Below are 16,587 nucleotides of genomic sequence, written 5' to 3'. Positions count from 1 at the left end.
GACAATTAAATGAGTTCATGACAGCCAAGTGCTTAATTTAGCCTACTGATACATAATAGGTTTTCAGTAAATACAGCCCTTTCTTACCTGAAAAGTCAAGATGAACAAGCTTTTCATCTTCTAGTGGTAGAGTTTATATTGTTTTTTAATACTTTCTGGTATTATGACTGATATTTCACTTCAAGATGTAAATTAACAAAGTGCCACTCATAACAAATTCCAGGACAATCATTGAAAATTTGAAAAAATGCATGTTTGGTGATTTATTCATTACCCTGTCTTAGAAATATCTAATACAATTAAATAAAACACAACAAATACTTTATAAGATTTTTGTCAATGAATATGATAAATATCTGTATTTCCTAACATTTATCACCCACTTATCCATGTTAATAAGTGGACACAGTAAGATTACTGAGTAAAAGAATAAAAAAATTGTAATTCCAAAAGTATTTGAAAGATTAACTAATATATTTACATTGTTTTATGATTATATTTTAGGTTTTTTTTTTTACCTTATAAAGTATTAATGACAGCATATGTATGCTTTCTAACACAAAACAAACATTGTTTATTTTGGTGATTCTTTACTTTCAAGTTTTTCTTGACATAGTTGTGTGTGAAAAGAATATAACCCAACTTTTTCATCGAAACTCCAAAACACAATCTATAAAAGATTGTTTTAATTGAAGACTCAACCTCCATTACACAGGAAAATTCTTACTATCTCTTATTTCCTATGATGATATTATTGTTTAATAAAACATTATATTAGGATCTTAGTCAATAACTAACCACAGTGATTATTTTAATATTTATTTCATTTCACTTTTGTTAACCTGATAAATAAAATAAAATATCCACCCATTCATTCATTCAGCAAACTCCTAGAACATATATTATGATTTACTTGAGCTTCTTTATAAATGACCTGCTAAATTTTACCTTTGTAAAATATTATGTGAGAAATCTTCCAAACAGATTTTAACACATATCTTCTATATTTCCATAAAATTAATTTTAATCTTCTCTATTACTTTCAAAAGTTAAACAAGATGTTTAAAATGATCCTTTTTTGATATTGACAGTTTGGTTTTTAATGATATATTGGTCAAATTTCAAATTGATATCAACATACTTAGTCTTATAATAATCATACCACTAAAATATATCATTTTGTAGGTAGTGACAATTTTATTTAGACACAAGAGGGGCTCTAATGCTTATTAGTTCAAATGTGCTGACACATTTAAGGCTTCTTTTACTCCATTTAACTGTTGCATCTGACTGGAGCAAGAACGATGGCAAAGATCCTGACTTTGAAAGACAGGTTGGATTAAAGGATTCAGATGGATGATTGAAGTTGTGGCCGGGCTTATGTGAGGACCAAACAAGGCAGGGAGAAAGGCTGTAGGAGACAGAGGTTGAAGAGTAATATGAGGTGTTTGGAAAGGGGTAGCTGTAACCAAATGTAGGGGATGACCAGCTAAGAAAGTGGGGTGTGTGGGGAGGATGGTTGGCATTAGAGGAGAAAATGTGAATGGGGAAAAATGAGACTGTGAAAGAGGATGCAACTGAGTTATTGGGAGGTGACTGCTTTGGGGGTTTATGGAAGTAGAAACAGCAAAATGCTGTAGAAATGTGTGGTGGATGGTGGTGATAGAAGCATGCTGGTGAAGTGGAACTGTATGGACAGTTGAGGCTGGAGAAAAGGCAGCTGGCCCTGCAGCAGGCAAAACTCGGAGATGTTTTGATCGGAGCTGTTTCTGCATGTGCTGCTGGGCTTGTAGTTGAAGGAGCTTATATTTATCTATTTCATCAGGAGAAAATGTTATTGGCTGTTGAATTAAAGGAGGAGAGAGAGATTTATGATATACTCCTAATTCATCTTCTACATTGTCATGCCTCTGCATATTTATGTCACAGTAAGAGTTTATATTTCCCTCTACATAATTCAAATGCATGCTTACATCCTGTAAGTCTACATTTATTTGGTTTTCTTTGGTCTCTGTTGAATCAGTCACACCAGTGTATCTGTCAGAAGGGAAAACACCAGGTACATTATTTAATACCGAATCACAGTTTTGAATAAATGGTTCACCAATTAGAGGTCTTGATTGTTCTTTTGTGGTTGTGTTCATTTTTATGTTTGGCAATTGATACTCTGCTCCCATGTGAATTATACCTTTAGAAGGATGGTTATCACAATTAGTGTCTACTAAAACTGTAAAATTATTTGTCTGTGAACTTTTAACTTTGTCCTTCTCAATAATTCTTTGAACTGTACTGCCTGTTTCAGTTCCTTGACTCCTGCTCTGTATCTGATCAGATAATGACAATGCTGGCCTATTACAGCCTGGAGCTGTAAATTGAATTGTACATTGAATTTGTGAATGTGCTTCTGATTCATTTTTGCACCTGTTTGATGAGACTCCAGAATCAGTTGACTGTTCCCTCTTGGCTTTTATTCTTTCTAGAAGATTTTTGGCTGTCAAGGGGGCTCTTTCGCTTTCTGTAATTGTCAACTCTGTTACTTCTGAAGGGCTGCTGGAACAAGTCCTAAGAAGGCAGTTGATATTGCTAGAGTTAGACTTAATGGAGTTCACTTTTTGAAGGTCACACATGTGAGGGCTCTCCAAATACTCTTGATTACTTTTGCTTTCATTTAAGTAATAAACTTTTTTCCTTGAGTAAGAACTTAATAGGCTGTGCTGAGGTCCTGGGCAATTTAGTGATTTTTCCTTGTTTCCAGCACAAGTAACCTGTGTGTTAATATCATAATGGAATATTCTCCTGGATGTGGGACTTGAAAATTGTTGACTTTTGCCTAGTTTATTTCTTTCTCTACAGTAGCCATATCTATGTTTTGAATATTTTTCATTTTTAAATGATGCCAATAATTTGAAGTTCTTTTCTCTCTGTGTGTCAGTAGGTAGACAGTCACCCTTTGCTCTCTCAGACCAATAGATGCAATTGTGCTTTTGGCGTTTCCGTATGTGCCTCTCAACTGAGTCCTGTGCTCCCTTAGAAAAGTAGAGCATATCACTGCCATCATTGCCATTGGATCTGTGATCCGAACAAGGACTTCTTAAGCTGGATGTGCTGGCAGGGGTTGTGTCTGAAGGACTAGACTCTCTGTTCAGAGATGACTTGGGAGAAATTCCCTTGAAACTTTGATTTCCACACCCAGAGACTGTGTTAGTCATGTTGATGTGGTTACTATTGAAAATTACACTGAAGTCCTTCTCATGGTCACCGTGGCCCTCCAGTGCATAAAGGCTAGAATTCCAGGTGAATTGAGTTCCATCTTCAAAATCTGAATTAGGATGACAGTGTATCAGTGTATGCTTTTTAGTTCTAGAGATGTAAGGAGAAAATGACAGGCCTTCATTTGAATCATTGAGAGCTACTCTCTGGCAGTTTTGCCAGTGAGTCCTTGAAGGCTTCTGAAATTCATCATCACTGTTCTTATCGTTCCCCACACAATTCTTTAGAGAGATATCAAGGTAAGCAGGCACTTCAGGATTTTTCATTGCCAAATCACTTGTACCAAAATAATGCTGACTCATATTTGGCTTAGAATCATCACAGTCCAAATTATATTTTCTCTGGTTATTCTCCCAATCTGGATTAGCTATCATCTTTGGTTTCAGAGGCTGATTATTTTCTTGGATCAATTTTTGTTGGCTTTTGATTAAACCTGAGTCTTGTCTCTCTCTTGTTTTCTTCACTTTCAATGGGTCCTTACTCAGTTCTGTTTTTAAGTCCTCCAGATCACCACCATCTTTTGTATTTCGAGAAAGCTTAAAATCAAAGTATAATGGGTTGCAGCCATAAGAGATACAGGGTTTAGTTTTCGTAAAAAGCAGAAGTTCTGTAGGCCATTGGAGAGTGGTCTGGCCATCCTTGCTTTGTACGTGGAGAAAAGGCAATGGTTTAGACTTCACTCCATGGGGGCATGCTTCTCTTACAAGCCTTTGCACATTTTTGCTACCTCTATCTGTTTCATCTTGAGATTTTTCTCCATTCTTCACTCTACATTTTGAATTCAGATGAACTGTGCTGTTTTGTTCACTTGGCTCTAGTGATGGAAACTCATCCAGACATTCAAATATCCTGGCATCACTCTGCTTATAAATGTTTGGTGGGCTGGAGAAAGTGTTCGCTTGGCATGAGTAATTAACGCAGTTTTCTGAAGTGTTCTTCAATATAGTTCTAGTTTCTGTCTCTCTGCTGGAAGGAGTAAAATCCACATCTGAAAGATGAATGTTTGATTTAGAGAATGAAGCATGGATGCCAAGTGAATCTTCCAGTGTTTCATCAGTAGAGTCATTTTTGTTTTGCAGAATTTGAGAGCTTATGGTGAAGGTATTGTGTAAAACACTTTCCAGATGGCTTGGTGAGATGTTTATATCTTTTTCTTTAGTGAAGTGTGTATTCTCATTTGCAAATCTGCGGCACTTGCATTTCTCTGCAGTTTGTTTAGTTTTATAGATTGGTGACTTGTTACAATCATGAGTTTCTTCTGTGTTCTCACTGAACACTGATGCTGAAGATTCTAATTTTAGATGCACTTTTTTGGAAAAAGAAAATGATACTCCTGTCCTATGATTTGCATTGCTAAGATCTGAAGATGTTTGTTGCACCTGATTTCCAAACAAATAACGTCTGTCTGTTTGTAATTGGTGTCGGTTTGGCACAGTGGTCCGCTGTTTATTGGAGATGCTTCTGGAGAGATTTTTTCCTTGAAGAGTATTCTTCATGCAGGATAGCTTTCTGCTGTTCTTAACTGGAAAAATTCCTTGCTGAAGTTGTTTTTCTAAAGCCACTCTGGGGGCTTTGTTTGCTGGTCCACTCCCAGAAACACTGCAAATAAAATACATATTTGAATGATTTAAAAATATAAGTTTTATCTTATGTGTAAGCATTATACTTTTTCTATGATTGGTTATGATTTTTTATTATTTATTTATTTTAGCTACTTCTGGCTTTGCTCAGGTCTTCCTCCTGGCTATGAGCCAAAGGAGCTTGCAGGAACAATATCAGGTGCCTGAGATCCAATCTGAGTTGGCCACAAGCAAGGAAAGTGCCCTGCCTGTTGTGTTAATTCTCTGAGCCCACATGCTATATTTTTAATTATGTAAAATGTAATAAAACTATGTTTCTGTGTTTACATAATTCAGCATATCTATGCTTAGAGTGACTAGTTATGATATGTGCCATTTAAATATATTCTTTGAAAATTAAATTAAAAAATTGGGAGGTGAATATTTTATGATAATGTTCATGAATGTCCTTCAAAAATGTTACAAAAATTGTTTCAATAGCACTATGCTTTTTCTGTACAAGTTTTAATATTTAGTAATTTTAGTTTTCTTAGTTTTAAATTTCCCTCATTGAAGGGAGAGGTGTTGGAACATTATATAACTGAAACTCAATCATGACCAATTTTGTTAACTGTGTATCTCATTGTGGTTCAATCAAAAAAAAATTCCCTCTTGTTTGCTTCCTTTTAAAATAAATGGCTAGTTCTTTATGACTTGTCAAAAATTTGATTATAATAAATTTATAATAAAGAATTATACATATATAAGCCATTTTAATATCTTCAATTATTTTAAAATGTTTCCTTCACTCATAATTTTTTTTGTCTTTTGTACAATTTTAAATTCTTTTAGCAGCTTAAAATATTAATTCCACTGAGCTTAATTAGCAATCAAATTGAAGCCCTGGAAACAGTAATATATAAGAGATGAAGTTCTTGGGATCAGAGTGATCATAGGGGGAAGGATGCTTGTCTGGTATGCAGCTGGCCTGAGATTGATTCCTGGCACCCGATATAGGCCCAGGAGCACCACCAGCAGTAATTGCTGATCTTGGAGCCAGGAATAACCCTGGGCACTTCAAGGTGTGACTCCAAAGCAAAAACAAAACAAAGAGCAGGGATAAAATTCATTAGATGGACATTGCTACTTTGATATTCCACCTCTAAATCTCTACTATAGGGACTGTAGCAATTGTATAGCAGGTAAGATGCTTTTCTTCAACACTGTTGAGCTAAATTAATCCTTTTGCATTCCATAAGTTCTCCTGAAAGTCAGGAATGAGGACTGAGCAATGCTGGTATGGCCCCTAAACAAAAGCGAAACACAGAGATCTACTATTAAAAAAAAAGTTTCTCATTGTTAAAGAATACAAATCATAACCTTTATCTGTTTCTTTGCTTTGATTTTTATAGGCTTCTGTTAATTTTTAAATTTTACATTTTTATTTTATTTTTATTCAATTATTTGTTATATGTGTATACAAAACTTGAGGCACTGATATTCTTTTCATACGTGACTTAAATTCTAATGAGAAGAAAAGCTTTCTCAGGCCTTGTTCTGAGAAATTCTTACTTGTTACCTTGATTTATGACAATTTTATGCCAATTAATGCAGAACTCAAGTGTCACAATACTTTGTATACTAAATTTCATTTTGTTTACTTCATTGACTTTATATACTTAATTTTACAGAAGACACATTTTGTCTCTTTTCATTCATCTTTTGAAATAAATATGCTCTGGTATTTGCTGGATTTTATATATTTCCTTTTTATAATAGCACTCTATACTATATCACAGTTTCTGTTTTATATATAGGTATAAATCTCTGTGTTATGTTGTACATATATAATATGCGTATGTGTAAAAACATATGCATGGTAAGTATACATGCTTAACATACATATTTATAGCATATATAACTGTGCTATACATATAAGTGTATATTCTGTAATCAGAACATAATTATAGATCGATTTCTTTATTTCCTTTGGTTAAATCTTACCAATACTTCTGGACACTTTCAATTCAATGTTTTTCAGTCCTGATATTTTTTTTGGTAAAGCAAAATATTTTTGTTGAAAGAAATTACTTATAAATATGTGAGGGGATGAAAAGAGAGGAATGAAGGAATGAACATGTGTTCAAAGCGAAAATGGGCTTCTCTAGGGTGGAAAAAGCAAAGGAAAAAAACAGATACGTTTTCAATGAGAACATAGTCTTGAAAAGCGAGTTTGCATTTTCTTCTCTGATTTTGTAGATGATTCCTTCTTTCCTGTCCTAGAATTATTTCTTGTCCTGAACATTGCGTGCTAAGTTTGTTGATTTTCCTGAATGTGTATGTTTAGAGCTTATTGCTGTGCTTCTTGTGCCTTTTAGACCAGGAAGTCTTAAGTCTTTGCCATGTGGTTTTCTCGTTTACCCAAACTTTTTTATACACAACCAAAGTATATAAAATGTTATTCAAATAAAATATTTACTACTAATAATACACAAATTTATCTTTAAACATCTTTTTATAACTCCTACATTCAGTTATGCAATAGCATATGAGATCACCATCCAATTTAATAAGTAAATTTCTAAACATTAGTATAGTCTAGGGGTATAAGTATCTTTTACTATAATTCATAGAGAACATCTTGTTTTCAACTTTGATTTAATTAATTCACTATTTACTTGTTTCAAATTTATGTTTATTCTGCTCATGAGAATTTGTGTGCTAAAATAATTATTATAGTTGTCATCCAGTTCTCAATGATTACAAGTTGTCCCCCTTTTATGAAAAAAAAATCCTTGTAGATTTATAGTTATAGTATCCTCTGGGAATAGAGAGACAATACAGAGATTAGACATTTGACTTGCACATGACTGACCTTGGTTTACTCCTTCACACTAGTATGGTACCCTGAGCACACTGTGAGGATTGGTTCCTGAGTACAGAGGCAGGAGTAACCCTAAACACCACTGGGTTTGGTACCCAAAACAAGTCGAACAAATAAAGTTGTAGCATTAACTTGATTCTTATGGAAAGTATATTTATAAACTTCTGAAATTGTGTAGTTCCCTATAATTATTTATAATGAACACATTCCTCTTGTTCATCACATTCAGCTCTATTTTTGTCACTCACTTTTTCATGTTTCAGAGAGGTATTTTAGTGTACACAATATGTGAAATGAAGAAAAGTCTAAAATAGTGTATAACTTATTAAATTTTTATTTTATACACACACAACGATAGGAAGCACAGAGTCATGCTAACATATTTGGGAGAAACATGTGCAGTAGTGAATGCCAGAAATTCTTTCTCATGACTGTATCTTATCTTTGGGTTAAATAGGAGTTTAAATTCTTTATTAAATAATCTTTTTCTAGGAATTTCAACCAGTCTACTATCACTGTGATCTCATTGTTCATCGAGTTGCTCAAGCGGGCCCAGTAACGTCTTCATTGTGAGACTTGTTGTTACTATGTTTGGCATATCAAATACATCACGGGCAGTTTGCCAGGCTTTGCCGTGAGGGCGAAATACTCATGGTAGCTTGCTGGGCTCTCCGAGAGGGGCAGAGGAATCAAACTCGGGTCGGCCATGTTGGCTGAGTGCAAGGCAAATGCCCTACCCACTGTGCTATCGTTCCAGCCCCAACCAATCTAATATGCCCTAAAGATAGTCTAGATTATTCCCCAATTTTAGATTACAGATCTTATTATCCCTGCTACATGCTTTGATTGTGATACAGACATTTTATTTGTTATCATTATGTCTGTTTATTTTTCTTAATAATGCTTTTGCAATTTTACTGTCACTGTTATGTGTATTCTCTGCTTCTATTTGTGTTAATTAAATCTTGTTTTCTCTATTGCTGTTTCATCATTTATGTCTTTAATATGCGATCTTTTTCCATTTATGGTTCCTTGTATACCTTGATGTTGCGTTATATTTTTCCTTCTTGTCCTTAATTTTATTCTCACTTTAATATCCAATCTATATTTGTAATAATATTTTTTCATAAGTTTAAACATTTTATTCTAATTTTAATATTTCCCCTTATTTTCATGCTTTAAACTTTCTATTTTTTTATTGCTTAATGTCCTTAAACTTAATTTCCTTTTATTAATTTAGAAAATGCTAAGTTTAAACCTTACAACATACTTAAGGTTTCATTTTTAGAGTTATTTCTCACAATTTCATGCCTTCTCTAATAATTTCCTTAGTTTATTTCTGCATTTTTTAATTGTTTATTTACTTTGCAGTTTTAAGCCATACTTGGTGGTGCTCATAGTTTACTCCTGGCTTTGTGCTCAGGGATCACGTTCAGCAGACTTGGAAGAACATATGGGATGCCAGAATCTAACCAAGGTTAGATCTAACCAAGGTGCCCTTGCAAGGCAAGCACTCAATCCATTGTACTATGGCCCTGGCCCCAATTTCTTCATATTTTACTTTTTTTTTTTTTGCTTTTTGGTCACACCCAGAGATGTTACTCCTACACTCGGGAATTAGTTCTGGTGGTGCTTGAGGGACCATATTGAATGCTGGAGATTGAACCCAGGTTGGCCATGTGCAAGGCAAACATCCTACCCACTGTACAATTGTCCCGGCCCTCTTCTACACATTTTTATATATAATGACTGGTAAGGTGATTATAACAGTAACTCATTCTTATTAATGAAATGTCTATTCCAGCAGTTCTTCAAATCTTTTAACCCTTGATACTTATTCTACACATAGTTTAATTCTCCTCTCAGTTAAAAATATGCTTTCTAAATAGAAAACAAAACAGAGAGAGAGAATGAGAGAGAAAAAGAGAGAGATGGTTTCTTTACATCATGTTCTTTCCTAATAACCATATTTCCTAGCTTCTGTTTTCAAATATTGGGGAGGAAAGTCTTTACCAAGATGCATTATGCTGCAACACAACCAGAGAGAGAAACACCCCTCAGAAATTACTGGCCTTGGGGCTGGGGCCATAGCACAGCAGGTAGGGTGTTTGCCTCGCATGCAGCCAACCAAGGTTCAGTTCCCAGCATGCCATATGTTCCCCTGAGCACTTTCAGGAGTAATTTCTGAGTGTATGAGCCAGGAATAACCCCTGTGCATCACCAGATGTGACCCCCCTGCCAAAGAATAGAGAAATAGGAACCAGATGAGGTTGAACCACATAAGAAATTTAAAGTTGATGGGTATTTATAAGATTTTTTAACAGTTTTATGCCATAGTTTTTCACCGGGTTGCTGAAATTATTCTTGCTCTCATTTAGTTCACTGCTTTTTCTAAAGGGGAAAGAATTTTCTCATTTTTAAAATATTTCAAGATGAGACTAAATGACAAATGAAGGTTATCCAGAGGGAGGGTAATACATATAAACAGTCTTACTTAAAAATATTTTTAGTTTTATTTTTTATTTTACTTTCTAAAATAAAAAGATATTACAATTATATTATGTGATTTCTCTTAGGTGATGCTTACAAAGAAAACAATTGAGAGCAGATTGTGGGTCGTAAATGATGATGAAATAAGTTTCCTAGTTTCAGGTTTTGTCTTGCAAAAAATAAACTCTTTTCATTTTCCTAGCAATATGAACATACTGGAACCTAGAAAGCCTGCCTACTGTATTATAGGACACCAACACAAAATAAGTAGTTTTAGTTAATATTTCCGGAGGAATAGTTTTAACCTAATAAAGTAGGCCTTTGAATATGTTTTTTTTTTGAAGGAGAATTAGTGGCCAGCTCTGCAAATTTAAAAGTTTTAACAAAAACTCATGCTGTCACTATCATCATCTTCATCCAGGCTCCTCAGATTCTCTAAAAGGAAAATATGGACCAGGTTAGAGGAATATAAAAAGATGACCACTTTCATGATAACAAAACAACTGTTGGCTTTAGGAATAAAGCTATTTATATTTGCTGATGTAGCCTTAAAGCGTCCATGAAAAAGCTGTCTCTCTCTATTGAGGCTTGTCCTACTTCTTAACAATCTGACCTATTAAATTCCATAATCAAACATCTAGGAATCAACATCATCCTTAGATTTTTTTGTTTTCACAAGATGCTAATATAACCATTAGGCTTTCTATGTCCATCTGGGCAGGCAGGGGTGAGGCCAGGGGTACTCTCAAGTGCTGCTCAGGAGACTCCAGAGACACCTGAGTAATTCTGGGGTAATAGACTATTAGTTTAATATATATTCACATCCTCAGGTCCTATGGTGTCAAGATTACGAGGACAATGCTGTATTACCTTCCAGCAGCTCGATGTCCTATTTTGACAAGTACTGCCCTACATCTTACTGAGAATTTTTTCAGAACATAACATAGACATTTGGGATATTGACTGGTAAAATGCTCAGTGCAAATTATGTTCTATTTGCATAATTATTTGGAACCTAAGACCAAGCATTTCTGTATAAACTTGTCTCTACAAAGTTTTCTAACTTGATATCAAATCATTCACGTTTCAATGCAATTATGGATGTATTCCACAGATTTATAAAATTATTCTATGGTAGTGTTGCAATTATATGAATATATGGAAGCATGAAACAAACTATAAATTTAATCATAATTGATTCTAAAAAAAGAATTATTTTCTTAAATTAAATTGTGAAGTCTAACATTTTATAGTACTATAATGGATGTATTGAATTTCAGGTTTAGTGTATGCTGTTTTTCATTAAAACAACAGGGATTTAAATTTGGGCATAGAACTACAAATTTCACAATTCATCAGTTTACTGTTACAGCATTAATTAGTTGCATTAGGGATCTACATTATAATTAATATGTACACAAATCACAATTTGAAAGTTTAATTGTGTTCCAGGTAACAATTTCATAACTCCAAAACATAAAGTGATTACAACGATATGTAAAACTATTTTTTAGCTACAGGAACATATTAATGTAATACTTGTTATAATTACAAATTTAAATGGCACTGTGTAATAAATTTAACTACATTACTTATATCTCATTTGTCATCTAGAAAATGATAAGGTTATTTATTCTAAATGTAGAGAAGATTTATTTTTCCACAAAATATATTGTTATTTATAGTTTAAAACTTGCTACTGAAGGACAACATAGTTACTAAAAAGCCATGTAGGTACCTTTAAGTAAACTAAATAGAACAAATACTTGTATATTATAATAATTTGTGGATCATACTATTAAAGAGTACATTAAATTAATAACATTAGGAAGAAAAATCAGATACAAAATAATAATGCAGAAACCTTTTAGCAATTAGATGCATTTGCCTTCAGACATATATATTACTTACAATTTATTTATATTAATATAGGAAACAAGGAAGTTCATCATTGAAATCTCCCCAGAAATTAAAGAGTTGAGTCATTCAAGATATCTATAACTCTTACCATTCAGACTGTTGTCTTAATTCAGCCAGCTGATGAAGTCGTTTAAGTGCTTTTTCTTGTTTTTTCTCATCTTTCCAAGACTTGGAAGCTACATTTCGAGCAAACTCCCGTTGTTTTAATTCTTTAAGTCTCTGTGGACAAATAAAAACAGAAGCATTCTATAAACAAGTGATAAATTCTTTCCAACCATAAGTAGCCTGATTAAAGTTTGTTATAGCAACTGTGGTTAACTCTTTGGAAAGGGAGAATGAAATATCTTCTCCATCAAATGATATTCTCGGTTCCAACATAAATCTAGCTTTCAATGAGGTTATTTATCAAAGCTTGTCACATTTACTACAGAAATGCAATGCAAAGTTGGACCTCGATACTTGCTGGGACTACCATAGTTACACAACTGTAATCATCTGTGTGGCCATGAAAATGCAAGTAAGACATGGATAATGTATGAATGGGCATGAAGGAACACCTTTAGTCCTTTATTCATTGTCCTATTTGGAAAGCATTCTTATTTGTGAAAACTGATATTAATTAAGTCAGATGAAATGAGTTTTGGTAAAGAGTATCTGTTAATCTTATTTGGTTTAAAGTTCTAAATGTGATTCTTAATTCCCTTTTGGGGGAGGGCATGGGAGGATTTACCTAAAGCAGAATTTTTATAATGTATTTAGGAAGATTAAAAAGGAAGGCAGGGATTTAAACTCCAGCTAGATGCTTAGACTTATTTGTTTCAAATTAACAAACTACTTATTTTAACTAAACTTTTTCCTAAAACAATTGGCTTATATACAAATAAATTGCTGTTCATTACCTGTTTGAATTTCTACTTCAGAATCTCTGCTAAGCATACCCAATGCAATTGAATAAATTGAGAGACAGTCAAAATCAAATGAATATTTTGAAGTTTGGACTTGATCCTGAATTGAAAGTGTATTTGAAGATTAACCTCACTTAACCTATACAAAGTGATTTTAAACTGCCTAAAACTGTATTCGTGTAATTTGTTTCCAATTTCCAACTCAAGTATAATAAAAGATGTTTCCTAGGATGTCAACAACAACATCTCTATCAATTGAGGTAGATTATTCCCCACCCATACAGACATGACCAAAATCTTAAGTGATTATTGCTTAATCTGGATGGAAAACATACACAGGAGATGGTGGCCATTATTACTGCATCTGGGCTAAGTGTTTGAGCTGTGAAGTAATTTTTAAAGAGAATACTCTAAACACAAACAAGTGTTTCACAGAACTAGATAAAATACAGGAAGAACTGTGAGGTTGATGCGAATTCAAGTTTGATAAAAATTTCAGAATATTTATATCTTGAAAAATGATGGCTCATATGTAATCAGGAGAACACAAGATCAACAATTCTTTCAAGCTCATAGACAGTGGAGAGTTAGGTATTTAAAGATCACCTTGATCCTAACACAGAGAGAAGCTTGTAAAATCGCCATTCCCACTTACCTTCTAACTCACTATTTCTTGCAGTGAAGGCTTACCTACTGTAAAGACCACTTGGAAATCATTAGCACAGTTTAGAGGCTCACATAAAATATAATTCAACTATGTCAAAAAGATACTACACTATACTATGTCAAAAAGATCCTCCAAATTCCAGCAGGCAGGGGTCACACCCACCACCTGGCCCCCTGGCGCCGTGTAATCCCATCAGCGGCCAAGACTCAGAGACTATAAAATCCCGATCCCGGACGAGAACAGTGCAGTCTTTTGCCCCCGCGCCTGGGTGTCCCTCGCCGGGACCCCTTGGAGGGGAGCGGGTTGAGCTTTCCTCCCCGCCCCGACCGGGGCTCCGGCAGCCGAAGACCTCCAGGACCAGCCACCACATGCTGAGACCACTCTCCGCACACATGAAGGTACTGGCAGAGGGACAAAGCCATGCGGGTTCCGGGGCCGAGACCTCCAAGCCTACTTGGATTGGAGTCGAGCATCTTCCATCCAGATCCTCCAAATTCTAGCAGGCGGGGGTCACACCCACCACCTTGCCCCCTAGCGCCGTGTAATCCCATCAGCGGCCAAGACTCAGAGACTATAAAATCCCGATCCTGGAACCACGCGGCCGCGCGACATCTTATCATAACTTTTTTTTATGACAACTTGTTGTCTCATTCCTACTTTGGACAAACTTGCAGGCTATCAAATGTAGCCTGCCCACAGGGCAGAGTCTGGCAAACTCCCCGTGGCGTACCAAATATGCCAAATACCAGTAACAATGATGGGTCTCATTCTCCTAAATAGCCTTGAATATAATCTCAGGGCCAGGATGAAAGAGACGTTACTGGGGCCTGCTCGAGGCAATCGACGATTAACAGGATGATGAAATGAAAATGAAAAAAAAATGTCAAAAAGATGAAGTTGCTTTTCTAAAGAAGAAAAAACTTTTTTTTTACTAACCATTTTGTTGCTTCTGAACATAAAATTCTCTACAGTATCTTTCTCTACTATATTATTAATAAGTAAAGTAAATAAAGGCCCTTCCGTTGTTCGTCGATTTGCTCGAGCGGGCCCAGTAACGTCTCCATTGGAGACTTTGTTGTTACTGTGTTTTGCATATCAAATACGTCACTGAGAGCTTGCCAGGCTCTGCCGTGCGGGCGAGATACTCTCGGTAGCTTGCCGGGCTCTCCGAGAGGGGCGGAGGAATCGAACTCGGGTCGGCCATGTTGGCTGTGTGCAAGGCAAATGCCCTACCGCTGTGCTATCGCTTTGCAAAATATAAGTAGCTTGGGAGAAATGGATTATTTTATTTACATTATCTGATACTTGACTCTCAAGACTGGGATTTTGTTTGAAATCCTCAGATGCATCTATTTTATTAGCATACTAGATTCCAGGGCAGTCATCCTATTTTTAAATTATAAACATGACTGAGAATTTGGGGCCAGAGTGATGGTTTGTTGGGTAGGGTGTTTGTTGTCTTGCACAGAGCAGACACGGATTCAACCCCTAACACCCTATGTGGTCCCCTAAGTACTGCCAGGAGTGATTCCTGAACACAGGAGTAGGTATAAGCCATGAGCAATGGGTACCCAAAACAAACAAGCAAAAATGACTGAGAATTCTGTCTCTTTCAACCAATAACAAACAACCACTAACTCTTACCTGTAACAGGAATATAGCAATATGAAAACCAATTATTTTTCAAGGAAGATAAAGAAATTAATGTTCTTTGAAAGTACTTGGAAAAAACAAAGCCAGAATGGAGGTGGAGAAGGAGAATTACTGTTATGAGGAAGTCAAAGGAAATAGTGTCTAGCATTCTTACAGGGCTAGAATTGGTATATGTTCTCACCAAAACTAACAGCTTCTACCAGCCAGAAAAACATAAGGTACTGAGTCTAAAATTCAGGGCAGTCTTGCTTTAGTGGAGACTAAGATTTGAGTCTTAGTTCAAATATAACAAAAAATAAATAATAAACAAAAGCATAAACAGGATTCCAAAGAATTTAACTGAAGTTAGAACCATATTCAAGCATATTTATAGAAATGCAAAAATAGAAAATCAAGAAAAAAGTAGCAACCTCTAATATCTAATCAATAAATATATAGCATGCAAAGAAGCAAGAAAATATGGCCAAAAAATTAGAAAAAAAATCAACTAATCAAGACCAATGTAGAATTGAAACAGATACCAGAATTGGCAGAAAAGCACATGCGTAGAGTGAAATATAAAGCTTCCCCCAAAGATTCAGATAGACTTTCTACAAGGTGTTCAAAGCAGGCTTTTTTGCTTTTAACTTCCAGTTTATGTCTCTTTGTCATGTAGATCTAAGGTTAACAGAGGCAGTGTGAGTCAACAAGAAACCATTACCATGAAGACTTCTAGTTTGAGTTATTTCCAGAAATAAAATCTTTTTAAATCAAAAAAGCTCTATCTTAAGTCAAAGATCTAGGACACCACTCATATTTAAAATTAACTATAAGAAACTCCAAATTTTGCTTATCCGTAGGGTGAAAATAGTTAGAGAAAGGAAGTTGTTTACCCAAACTGGAAGGACCTGGAGGAAAGAGAAAGAGTAGTAGTTAACAGCGGAGGGAGTTTTTGTTTGTAAGCATCTAATTTTCAGAGGTTTTGAATATAGACAATCTGGTTCAAAGAATTAAGAGGTTTTTGGGTTTTGTGTGTGTGTGTGTGTGTGTGTGTGTGTGTGTGTGTGTGTGTGTGTGTGTGGAGTAAGAGATTGTATATAGATTAAAGAACTTCTATTCAGAGGTTTTGAATATAGACAATCTGGTTCAAAGAATTAAGAGGTTTTTGGGTTTTTGTGTGTGTGTGTGTGTGTAGTAAGAGATTGTACATAGATTAAAGAACTTCCTTCCATACAACTGACCTTGATTCAACACCTAGCA

At 35.0% G+C, this 16,587-nt stretch overlaps 1 protein-coding gene across 1 annotated transcript in view; it reads right to left on the bottom strand.

Moving 5' to 3' along the window:
* Window positions 1-943: 943 nt before the first annotated feature.
* The window catches only part of ZNF804B (zinc finger protein 804B), a 578,621-nt gene continuing 562,977 nt past the window's right edge, over window positions 944-16,587 (bottom strand). The window contains exons 3-4 of the mRNA XM_056118379.1: window positions 12,212-12,342; window positions 944-4,869 (exon numbers count right to left, since the gene is read on the bottom strand). Of these exons, the coding sequence (XP_055974354.1) occupies window positions 1,230-4,869; window positions 12,212-12,342 (3,771 nt within the window). The 3' untranslated portion in view covers window positions 944-1,229. The remainder of the gene's footprint in view (window positions 4,870-12,211; window positions 12,343-16,587) is intronic.

This window comes from Sorex fumeus, unplaced genomic scaffold (assembly GCF_029834395.1).
Source record: "Sorex fumeus unplaced genomic scaffold, SorFum_2.1 ptg000037l, whole genome shotgun sequence".
Lineage (NCBI taxonomy): Eukaryota > Metazoa > Chordata > Mammalia > Eulipotyphla > Soricidae > Sorex > Sorex fumeus.
Note: the sequence above shows the minus strand (reverse complement) of the source record. Positions and strands in the feature narration are given on the sequence as shown.